This window comes from Haliotis rufescens, unplaced genomic scaffold (assembly GCF_023055435.1).
Source record: "Haliotis rufescens isolate VD_foot unplaced genomic scaffold, xgHalRufe1.0.p SCAF_5, whole genome shotgun sequence".
Classification (NCBI taxonomy): Eukaryota; Metazoa; Mollusca; class Gastropoda; order Lepetellida; family Haliotidae; genus Haliotis; species Haliotis rufescens.
The window spans coordinates 55,113,494-55,126,018 of record NW_025964223.1 but is presented as its reverse complement, the minus strand read 5'-3'; the positions used below and the strand labels follow the sequence as shown (position 1 = coordinate 55,126,018).

Sequence of the window (12,525 nt, the reverse complement as noted above, 5' to 3'; positions counted from 1 at the left end):
AAATACACTCGCAATGAACTACTCAAACAATGTACTACATGTTCACTTTGTCATGGCCACTCACTCACCCTTCCACAAGGCGTATCGTGTTTGGTGGTCAACTATTTCTTCCATTTGGGTGGCACAATTAAAAATGTGATACAATAACTGATAAAATGTATCACTTTAAAATTAACCACCATATGTCAGAAAGAGAATGATGGAATATTTTATGTCGACTCGTCATTTAGGCCATCCCTAAGTCTATTTACCACTTTACAGTGTGGGGGCACGGGTGGCCCAGTCGTCTTACGCGCCGCGATTCGCTGTTCAGAGTTGCGTCCCTTGGGCAGGCTAGAAACCTATGATTCGGGGTTCACCCCGATTATGTTTCTAGGTTTGTCAGCACCATACCCCTGCTCGTGGGTTTCACCAAAGTGGTAAACGTCTGAGACCTGCATCACTCCGGGTTTTACATTAAGGTGACAGGCAGTGATATCATTTCATTTTGCATTGTTTCAGACTTTCCTCCCGCATTCAGCCCCGTTAAATCCAACTCACTCACTCACCGGGATTGGGATATAAGCCGTGCGGGCCCAAGGGACTTAACTCTGCACAGATAATTGCTGCGCCTTAGAATACTTTGCCACCCGTGCACTCTGCCTTGTGCAGTGAGGCTGTAGATAAAGTACTGGTATTATGAATCATAATATGTGTCGGCTAATGAAAGTATACTGGGCGTTCAATATATGAGCGATGCCTTCCATATGAGTTTCAAGTACGTATATTATGTGCGGGGGCAACCTTGGTGTTCAACAAAAAACATGATCAGGTTGCGACGGTTAATTTATGTATCAAAGATTAGTAATTAGACAGCATACATGCAATGGATGTCGCCTGTAATAGTTAATAATATCTATATTGGTAACATAAAGAATACTAATTTTTCACGATTTGGTCGTGTATTAACTATACAACTTCGACGAAATATGAAAAACGCGAGACACAATAAGTAATTGGAAAGGTGTTTGTATCATATGCAAATTCCGAAGCATCCCTAAACCCACTTGGAATTCACCAAATCAGGTGACAGCTAACCCCACCAATATTTATCTACTTTCATCCTGATCCCTCATTCTATCAAATGCAGTACAACTAATTCTCTGCCTCTAGCTACCCTAAATATGCACTTCCGTTTAATGACATTACTCCCGGTTCTGGAAAACACGTGCGCAATGCAAGACAACAGAAAAACAGAAAGTCTCATGCATGTATAATAAGACATTGACATCATTTTCACTTGATTGTATTATTTCCAGTTGCATTTGTTCTTACAAACATGTCATATAAACACAGGGGTTGCTTCAGTACACAAAGAATTAATTACCTTAAGAATTACCCTTAGGGGCACATTACCAAATTGCGTCCAACTACTGTGTACACAACCTCCAATGTTAATTGTGTTTCAAGAGCATTCCAAAGGCCAGTCCAGCATAAAAACAATAAATATCATGTCTCTAGCTTGGAATTCAATATAGCAATCTCTTCCCCATTTACAAGGAGCTGCTTAATCTATGCATAACATACAGTAAAATGTACATATTGTAATGCATGTCAGGTAACGCCTATGCATGTAGAAAACATATCACGACCAGGCATGCTCCTGTGTTTAGATCTGACTGGGATCATGCGCTGATACCACTGTCTGACTAAGTTATTTCTTGTAACTGGACAGAATCCCGTTGTACGGAAGGTCCGAGCACACTCTCTGACACCTTGTCCCATTGTCGGGGTCACCATCCGATATATCTGTACGTACAAGGTATTCGTTCACTAAATCTGGTAAACCAGAAAATGTGTGACCTTGGAACGTCAAACACAGACTGAAAGGATTGGATTGTACTGCTTGTGATGGATGTCCCTGCAAAAAACATGAACGGTGTAAATACAATGTGATTACAATACGGTGATAAACATGATTTGCGGGAGTTAATGAGTCTTGGATGCCCCGAAAGTGTCTTTGGAACGAACGGCGTAAGTAAGAGGTTTCAAATGTTAAGCTTTTCGCGCACACACAATGACACGCGCAAAACTGAAAACAGGTAATTCGGCATTGCAACAATTTAAATACAAAACGGTATAGGTACTTTTTCGTAACAATTTCGTTCTGGGCGTATACAAACAGTCGAAGAGACCCTTGGTGATTTCTGTGTAAGAATAAAGGTCCTAATCAACGAAACCGAAAACGTATTAGGTGATGAAAAGGATCGTGTAGTACAATCGCATTACAAACAGATCCTAGTGCTCGCTACCACTATACAATGACCATAGAACATCCTATTGTAGGTCATGTCAGAACGACCTTCAACTACTAGAGGATATTATACGAGGATGTTATGAACACGCCAACCAGTCTGACCTCGATGAGGAAATGTTCGATGGTTTCATCAGCCATGACCAGTGACAGCACAAAACTTCCTTCTTCCCTATGAGTCGCGCTCATTCTGTGAAATAAAAGGTAAACATCTGCTGTAAACATGATGATCAAAGATTTGATGGTCGGCCATATTCTGTCATTTGAACTGTTTGCAAATACACTGTGAATGAAAGCGCAGTTACATACATGCAAACAGGTCGTTCAGACAAATGTTGAGGTGCTTCCTTTCGTACGTGACATTTACAACATGTTTAACAATGCTGCTTTGAAAAAATACTGTTTTTGAAGTACCTGATCATGAATGTTCCTGGTACTTTCCCATCCAACTTTCCTTCTGCCTCATCTCTTGACATTTCTCCAGCGAACCAGCTGCATTTATAATATATGATTATGGTTGTGTCTCCATCTTACAATCAAATGGTTTCATTAGTACGAATAAGTTGACATTGTGTACTTGCTTCTGTTCTCTTAACCTCCTGATATTTTTTGTGCTCTGTTGTTTTATTATATTGTGATGTTTAACATAATGTTTTTGTATGTATTTGGAATCTATACATGTAAGCATGACATTTCTCACCACAATTTCCTCGTTGATCTTTTAGGATTCTTCCAAAACGAGTTAGCTACCAGTCTGTCCAACTGCAACATGTAAATCATGTACATACACACTTAACCGCTTAACCTGGATAATTAGTCAAAAGACTTTAAATATATCTGCGTACACATCGTAGAGAGAATGTTTTATATATACTGTTCAAACAAAGTTAAAGAGCCCGATTCTTTCATATTACTCTTCTTAATTTGTCTTTGTTTAGTGTTCCTTAACTTCATGTGTGTGGTATACCATCATCCCGTGGCAAGGGATATTGGTAGATATAACACTGATCTATAGATGTAAATACATTTGATGATGTATCTGTGTGTTTTAAGTTGATTTCGACAGCCCGGGCCAAGTCGGACCGAGCACAAGCCAAACACTTCTGAAAGAGACTATGTTGAGAATGTAGAGGGAAAAGGGCTTCACTTTGAGCACCTTGTTTTCTTTAAAAACCGCGATCTGAGACACTATAAAAAAGATTTTTAGGTAGATATAATACTAATCGATAGGTGTGAATCCATTTCATGTTACATCTGTGAGATTTAAGTTGATTTTGACAGCCCTGGCCAAGTCGGACCGAACACTTGTGAGACTGTTGAGAGTATAGGGAGAAGAGGTCTACTTTAACCAACGTGTCTGCTTTATACACGATGAACAGTGACATTATTAAATGGTATTTACATAGATATATAGTACTATCCTATAAATATAAACGCTATGCCGACAGATGGAAATTTGTATCGCGATAGCTAGAAGTATTTGTTACGTTAAAAATCTTATTTCGTTTAACGATTGCTCTTTTACATGTTACCTAGGTCAGCGCCGCTTACACACGGCTCCACTTTCTGGTTTTCAAGCGATTTACTCCGAAATACCTAATTATGTTGCACGTTTTTGGTTGGTGATTGTTCAGTAATGTCATGTGTGTATGTTGCATCAATAATATGTAGGTATGATCGCCGATAATGAAGTAATTAGCCAATAACACTTTGGCCCGTCTTGTCCCGGCCCGGCCCGACTTTTAGGCAATGCCCAGCTGCCTTGGTAATTAAGGGCTGGAATGTTTTTGTGAAGGCAGTTAGAGCAGACGAATTTTCCCCCTCGCTGTATAATGACGGTCGCTAACCATATATATGTATTTTTCGTGTTTTTGGCTTGATTTGATTGTCAATTGGTGATAGAAAATGTTCATTTGTGAAAGCAAACCCTTTTTTCCTGAACGTTAAAAGTCAGGAGACTTTGTTTTTGTCTGAAATATCAACGTTGAAATCGTTTATATATTCGGAAATCCATATTATGGTAAATATTTATTAAATGCATATCCTGTTTTGTATATATTTATATATTATTATGTCAATATGGACAATGGTAAAAGTTTAAGTGCTATTCGAAAATGTATGTAAATCTGCTTCGTGATGAATGAAGCATGGCAATAAATGTATGCATCTGATTCTTCATTTGTTCTGTATTCTTTGATGAGAATGAGTTTCGTTAATGATGATCACTCTCACAGATTATTATTTGATAAGAGGATAGGACTTTAACTGGAGAATAGTTATGAAAAATATATATATAAGCATAGGCTGTATGTGCACATGTTGTGAAACTGATACCTCATTGATTTGATAATCGGGACTTGGAAATCATAGTCTGTCATTAAATTGATTTTAAGATATATGGTTTTGACTGTAGTACGTCCTGACATGATAATATTATGTTGTAAACAACTTATCTTATCTTATGTTAAGTAAAACAATTATTGATAACTTCCTGAATTCCAATTGTTCAATGAACAGAATTATTCAAAGCTCTGGCGTGAGACAACAATAAATTAGATGTTACCAAAGATTGTCCATTTTATGATCTTAGGCACATGTCGGCGCACTTACATGTGAGCCGTCTAGACGACTGTCTGTTTTATAATTAAATGGCAGCTGCCATCCAGCCGAAAACTTAATCTTGAGACCTATTATTGTCTTGTCGAGTCAAGTGCGGGTCTCTCTCTCACCTTAGGGAGAATGCGACTGTAAAAGCCCCTCGCTAGACAGACAAGTAGTGAATGTTTGAGATAAGTTTATTATTAATTATATATAGTTTAAACTCAATAGATAATTCATAGTCTTTTTATTGTTCAAATTACTAATAAAACATATTTTAACTTGTTCCTTCTAAACATACTTCCAAACAATTCCAAACAATTCCAAGTCATTCCAAACATTTCCTGTGTTGGAAATATGTTTGGAAATTTTGCCAATCCAATTTTGGATTTTCCGTAAAGATCGATCCTTCCAAGCTTTGGAAAGGTTGGAATGAGCGATCTTTCCAAAGCAATCCAACGTTCATTCAAAATTGGAATGGACGCTCCTTGGTCTTGTGGAAGGCCAGGCCGCCCAAAGTGAAGAAGGCTCCACCAGTCGCCGCCATGGAGATCCAGGAGAGCCTTCGCCACCCACCACCCCTTCGCCCCCAACAGCAGCATTGGAACTCGCTCCCCTCGAATCCAGAGGGGAGGAGCCCTTTCGCACGCCTGAAGGGACAGGACACGGGAGGAAGAAGAGAAAGAGGAAAAGCATCTTCTCCCCTGACTCTTCCCCCCTCCCATCTCCAACTACCAGCAAGACCACGGAAACTCAGACCGCCGCAACACCAGGCCCCTCCCTCAACACCAGCCAAGTCCAGACCGACCCAGTCCAGGAACCAGTTGTTGAGGAAGACGTCCGTGTCCACCTTGCACAGCAGGCCAGCCTCATCCTGGAGCAGCACAAGGTCCACCCTAACCCCTGCTACCAGCACGAAAGCGGCAAGGTCTACCACAGCAACCGCCCACGCCCACCCATGGTGCTGGTGCAGTATTGGGGAGAAGAGAGGTTTGAACACGAAATTCACAGCTACCAGGATCTCTCAGATTTCCTGGTTGACTGTGACCTCCAAGTCAGCTCCCTCTTTGTTTCCAACGCCGCCGCCCGCCTCACCACCGCACTGTTCCAAGCTCTCCCTCCAGGAGAGCTTGACCTAGCCAGGAGGCTCCTGGCTGGGGAAAAACAGTAAGCTCCAGCTTCCATCACCACACCAGCTCGCCAGCCGACGCCGTACCTTCCCACGCTTGACCCCCTCCACCCACCCCACCCAAGCCCAAACTTTCCATATTATTACATTCTTTTTAACTTCCCAGTCCCACCCAGCCAACTCCAACCCCCTTAGCTTTATTAGATTAGATCTGCTTTTTTATATTTTTTGGGGTTGCACTTCTGATTTATTCACTACGCTCCCCCCCCCCCCCCCCCCCCCCCCTCTATGTGGTATAAGTGCTTCCCCGTGTGCGATATACGCTAAATGTAATGTATTACATGCGGAAAGCGCACGTTAAATCTCCGATTAGTCCAGTCCAAGTGCGGGTCTCTCTCTCACCTTAGGGAGAATGCGACTGTAAAAGCCCCTCGCTAGACAGACAAGTACTGAATGTTTGAGATAAGTTTATTATTTATTATATATAGTTTAAACTCAATAGATAATTCATAGTCTTTTTATTGTTCAAATTACTAATAAAACATATTTTAACTTGTTCCTTCTAAACATACTTCCAAACAATTCCAAACCATTCCAAGCCATTCCAAGTCATTCCAAACATTTCCTGTGTTGGAAATATGTTTGGAAATGTTGCCAATCCTATTTTGGATTTTCCGTAAAGATCGATCCTTCCAAGCTTTGGAAAGGTTGGAATCAGCGATCTTTCCAAAGCAATCCAACGTTCATTCCAAATTGGAATGGACGCTCCTTGGTCTTGTGCATGATCATTGTCTGAATCATCTATTGGTAAATAATATGTAGAATCATCCTCTATGTAACACTGTTGTACCAATCAATCTTTTATTTGTACTTGAGGCCCCAGGCCAATATACAAAGTATACAAAGTTTACACAAAAATACAAATTATACATCAAGGTGATGGCGGTATATCATACTTATATATTCAATGATAACAGAGTGTACAGTAATTAATGATAACATGCTCTCCTCACAAGTTTTCTACTATAGCTGGATCATAATCATTCATTAAATTAACAAATCATTTGGATGTGCATTTCCTAAAATATTTCTTTGGTACAAAAAGATTTCTCAAATCATTAAAACATGGGCATTTCATTATTATGTGGAATTCATCCTCTAACTCATTTAAATTACAATTCTGACAGATTCTTTTACTTTTTTCAACATTTTTCCATCTTCTAACATTTATGCTAATGTTTGCACCTCCGGTTCTTAAAAGAGCTAAGTATCTACTATGCATTAAATAGTTTTTGCAATACACATATGGTTCAGCATTTAATGAAAATTTGTATTAACTGTAACTATCGAATCTTGTGCTTTCTCTTAATTGTGCTTGCCACGCTTGAAAAGAAATGTCTCTTAATCTAAGTTTAATCATACTTATTAATTAATCAATATTACCTGACATATGTATTTATCTAAGCCAATTTTTTATACATTGCACAAATGAATCAACATATAACGGATATCTACCACATTCTCCCATAGCCATAGCATTTGGAGTTTGTGACGGTAAACCAAGAAATCTTTTACATGCATAATTGTGAATTTTCTCAAGTGGATCAAATGCATTGGTGCCCCAAATATCTGCACCGTATAATAAATAGGCTTAATCTTTACATCAAATATTCTAAAGAATATGTCAGAAGACAAGCACCCAAGTTCATTTAAAGATCTTCAAATTTCATAAAGTGCTAAGTTACATTTTTGGCATGTGTATTTCACTGTTTTTATCATATTCATATTTGAGTAAAACATAACACCCAAATATTTATAGTGTTTTACTATTTCGACATTTTGGTTATTAAAAGTCCATCGTTCGTGTTTTTTCAAACTTTCATATTTTCTAAATACCACTATTTTTGTTTTGTTTAAATTAACTGTCAATTTACATTGTAACAATACTTATTGAGGGTATTTAATTGGTTTTGTAAACCTGAAATGGTATCTGAAAACAATACAATATCATCTGCAAATAAAAGTATCAACAATTCTATATATTCAGGAAAAAGTTGTACACCTCCAATGTTTCCGTTGTCTAAAGTATGAACGAGTTCGTTTATATACAGAGAAAATGATAAAGGGCTTAAAACACCCTTGTTTTAAAACTGTGTGAGATTCAAATATATCTGAAAATTTTCCATTAGACTTTACGGTATTTCTAACCTTTTCATACATAGATTTAATGACATAAAACATATTTCCTTTTAGACCTATATGTTCCAAGAGATATAATAAATATTTTGTATCTACGGAATCAAACGCTTTTTTCAAAATCCATGAAAACGACGTAGAATCCATCTTTAAGCTTGGACAAATGCTTGTCGATTAGAGCATTCAAAACAAAAATATTATCAGAAGTAGAGTAACCTTTGCGAAAGGCAGCTTGTTCCTCCGATATTTTCTTAGATATATTTGCCCAAATTGTTAATCTATTATTAATGATTGATGCATAGAGTTTGCTTAATACATTCATTAAAGGGATGCCCCGATAGTTATCTGGCTTTATTTTGTCACCACTCTTATGCAGAGGAAGAATTATATCTATGTTCCAGGTATCTGGAAAAAGTCCATTTTTAAAGAGATAATTAAATAAATCAAGGAGATAAGGAATAAAGTAACATTGTCCTGCTTTCACATATTCCTATAAAATTTGATCTAAACCTGGAGCTTTCATATTTCTAAGATTGCTGATAGCTTTTACAAGTTCATCGTTGCATATTTCCCTGTTATAATCATCATCAAAATCCATTTCCTATTTGTTTGACATACAAATGTTGATATCACAATCAATCTCTGTTTGGTCACTATGCAGTGTTGAGAAATGATCAAACCAATCCGTTATCTTTATATTACTTCTAATTTTTCGCCAAAACGTTTTTCCGTCTTGTTTTACTAAATTATCTACATAACTTACAGTCTGTTTTCTAAATGTGATGTGTTTTTCGCTCCGCATAGCCTTATTCTTATTTCTTACCGATCTATATTTTCTTAACAGTTGTTCTTTGGCAACGTAGTTTTCTAAGCGCACGTCTCTTTTCTTCCCTTTCTACACTCGTAATCAAACCACGATTTTCGGCTTGTATCGTTTCGACATTTAACAGTTTTACGGAAACAACTGCTTGCTTTTCTAATTACATTAGTATAAAATTTAATTCAACTGATTCGTTAACATTATGTTATATGATAGAATTAGCATATTCTATTTGGTTAAGAGATTCGTTAGATGATATATTCAAAGCAAACTCCCCTGCTTTATCATCACTCCATATATTTTTTTCCATATAACTGCTCGAATTCTCATCAAATAATCCTATTGTTTTCATAACTAATTATATTGGTAGATGACTAGATTCGGTCCTTTTTTCAACATTACTTTCTTTTACATAATCATTATTTTCTATAGACGTTAAACAATAATCAACTAAACTACTCCCGCAACTCCCATTAAATGTAAAACTACTGGTCTGAGACTCAGTGCCACGCCTCCAATTGAGAATGTAAATACTAAGGGATATGCAGAGATCAATTAAAGATTTTCCGAAAATATTTATGACGTTATCCTCAGATATCCTTTCATCCATCTCTAACTTATCTACATCATCTCGCTCTGTACTATCTTCTAGAGTAGGAAACACTTACTGTAAATTAATTTCCTGTTCTAACATTCAGATCACCTCCTATCAATGATATAGGATCATATCTAAACTTAATAGCTTGGTGTTAAAGCAACTCTTCTAATTCAATAATACCATTTTTCTCAAGTTTGTAGTCATAATATCTGGAATATTGTGGTGGTATATATGTACATCCATACAACACGTCACAATTGTGACAAAATAAATCATGACTAAACTTCAGGAATATACCCAAATGACAAGAATGTAAATGTGAAACACAACTACTTATTTCCTTTCTAGCCAGAACAATAATTCCTATGGCATATCTGCCCGTATTAACTTTGTCTGTAAATCTCAATGCTGGCTGTATATACACAACACAGTTTTCAAAATAATGAGTCAAGTCAAAGTCATGTAACCATGTTACCATCAAACCAATCACATCGTATGATTTAACGAAAGAGTTAACAGTTGCCTCCGATTCATCTGCACGCACCTCTATGTCTATAACCTTGTCCGACAACGTCGACATGTCGTCTTTGAACGTGCAAATCTCCTCCGTTAAACAGTCGATGCTACCACGAGCGCCTTTAAGTTCTTTTTTTCATGTCGAATAGTTCGGTTTTTAAATCAGATCTTAAGGATTTCAACTCGTCCATTATCTCATCTAATGTCAGCGGCCATGGGTTACGTCCAACGTCCCCGGAAAACAATAACAGTTCTCTGTTTAAGTTTACGTTGACTCCACACAACAAAGTCGAAAAGTGGGTCAGTGTTACGCCGGCGGTCGTGCTGCACGAGAAGTTCGGACCATCACTAAGCATGGCATGTGTTATTTTACAACAGTTTTCATGCCAAGCTAAATCACTCCTTTGTAGATTGTTACAAAGGATAATGCACATTTGGAATGCATTTAGCACGAAAGTGAAAGTAATCCCGCAAATGAGTAAACGGTAAGATAAATCCAAGGAGCGTGTCCATGTCGTGTCGGACTGATACCTCTCAACTCGATCAACTTGCCTGAGTCCAATCGGCTGTTTGAACCCACCTATCCTTGCTCGCCACACATCAATTGTCACTCCCATGATTTTAGCGTAGTTTCCAATTCATAGGCCGCTTTTAACTTTTGATTAGTTGCATTAAACACCAAAAGTCACTCACACAAAATCAATGCCCACCATCACCTTCAGGGGACGTAACCCATAATACGGGCATTAAAATCACCCATCACCCATTAAAACAAACGTAGCAGTTGAATATTGATTGGCTAATGTATTAAGCCTCTGTTCTAAAAGTCCAGTACCATCGTGGGCTTGAGACACAGGCGTGGATCTGTCAGTCACGTATACAATACCATAGATTGTAGGTTTTGATCATTACTATCACTGAGCAATAAAACACAGTCCGACAAGTCCTCATGGATGTGAAATGATCTGCGACTGTTTGGCACATGTAAACTGCGATGCCGCCGCTGTATCTACCTACGCTGTGTGCTCGTTCTCTGACGTAATCATTAAGGTACCATTCATTACAACAGTAAACATCAACCCAATTCCTTGGATAATATGTGTGACTTGTGTAAATACATCTTCTTTTTGTTGATACCTTCAGATAAGTAACAAGCGGCAAATGTGGAGATGCAGTGTCAAGGTAGTACTTCAACTTCCAACATGCTTACCACTGTGAATATGGGCCGATAGCCTACATTCATCTTGACTAAAGACTTACAGACATCTGTTTAAACGGACTTACCGACAGATTGTACAACAGACCCATAGTATATGCCTATGGCAACGTTCCGGTTCACATTACTGTGAGATGCCCCACTGACATAGAAAGCTGTGACTGTAAATAAAATCCATAAAATATGTTTCATAATTATTAAGTAAAATCCTTGGTTGAATAATATATCGTAACAGTAACAGTGTAACCACTAAGGTACTATTGATTACAATAGTAAACTTCAACCCACCAATATGATCAAGACGTATATGGCCACGTGTAGCACACGTACAAACCGTGTATAAAACATAAAGGTTTAATTCCTTGAATAATATGTGTGACTTAAGTAAATTCCCACTACATCGTTGATATATCTTGTGTCATTTTTGTTGATAAGTTACTAGCAGCAAATGTGGAGATGCAGGGTCAAGGTAGTACTTCCACTTCTAACATGCTTACCTGCAGGTGCACCCGACTGTCTCGACGAATCTCCTCCTGTAGCATCTGTTGGAATGCTGTCCTCACTTTCCCCATGTGCCGTACTCGTACATCCAGCAGGTTGCAGTGTACCGTCTGGCGCATCCATTCTGAGGCAATACTATCCCTCTCCTACAATGAATACATTTCATGATTAGGGACCCAACAAATGATATTATGATGATTTAATCTGTTCCCGAAAATGGTAGTAAACACAATTTGACATTCTGGATGTTCTTAAACATCATGTGGTTTTGTGTCCCCAAAATGGTCTAGCCTGTCCTTTCAGAGAAAGCACAATAGAAATTTATATCTTGAAACGCTGATTGAAAACAAGATTCTGTCTTATTAAAAAATAATTTTTACAGAACTTTATTCTATTGTTACAGCAACGACACTGTTTACAAAGATGTAAAAAACAGGTTCGTTAACAAAAACAAAGTATCTTAAGGCTTAATGCCTAGTCACCCCACCCAATTACTGCCATAAATCATGGACATTGCTTAATGGTAAATACAGGCAAGCATCTGCATTCCTAGTACATTCAATATGTTTGGATAATTATATATACCTCAAACAAAGAAGACACTCATATAAACTTTCAAAAAAGATAGAACATATTATTCAAGTACATGTTTCAATCG

At 37.8% G+C, this 12,525-nt stretch overlaps 1 protein-coding gene across 1 annotated transcript; it reads right to left on the bottom strand.

Moving 5' to 3' along the window:
- Positions 1-1,249: 1,249 nt before the first annotated feature.
- On the bottom strand, positions 1,250-3,051 carry LOC124125803. The gene is made up of 4 exons (XM_048384114.1): positions 2,994-3,051; positions 2,708-2,785; positions 2,399-2,483; positions 1,250-1,900 (listed from the first exon to the last, which is right to left on the bottom strand). Exons 2-4 carry the CDS (start codon positions 2,767-2,769, stop codon positions 1,694-1,696), a joined length of 354 nt encoding a protein of 117 aa, XP_048240071.1. The 5' UTR covers positions 2,770-2,785; positions 2,994-3,051; the 3' UTR covers positions 1,250-1,693.
- Positions 3,052-12,525: the final 9,474 nt, after the last annotated feature.

What these genes read in the sequence shown, in the direction of transcription:
- LOC124125803 (XM_048384114.1), bottom strand. Translation starts at nt 2,769, where the DNA reads ATGTCAAGAGATGAGGCAGAAGGAAAGTTGGATGGGAAAGTACCAGGA. An exon ending in CCAGGAACATTCATGATCAG is followed by an intron (nt 2,484 to 2,707) that starts GTACTTCAAAAA and finishes TTTATTTCACAG; the next exon opens with AATGAGCGCGACTCATAGGG. An exon ending in TCGAACATTTCCTCATCGAG is followed by an intron (nt 1,901 to 2,398) that starts GTCAGACTGGTT and finishes TGTTTTTTGCAG; the next exon opens with GGACATCCATCACAAGCAGT.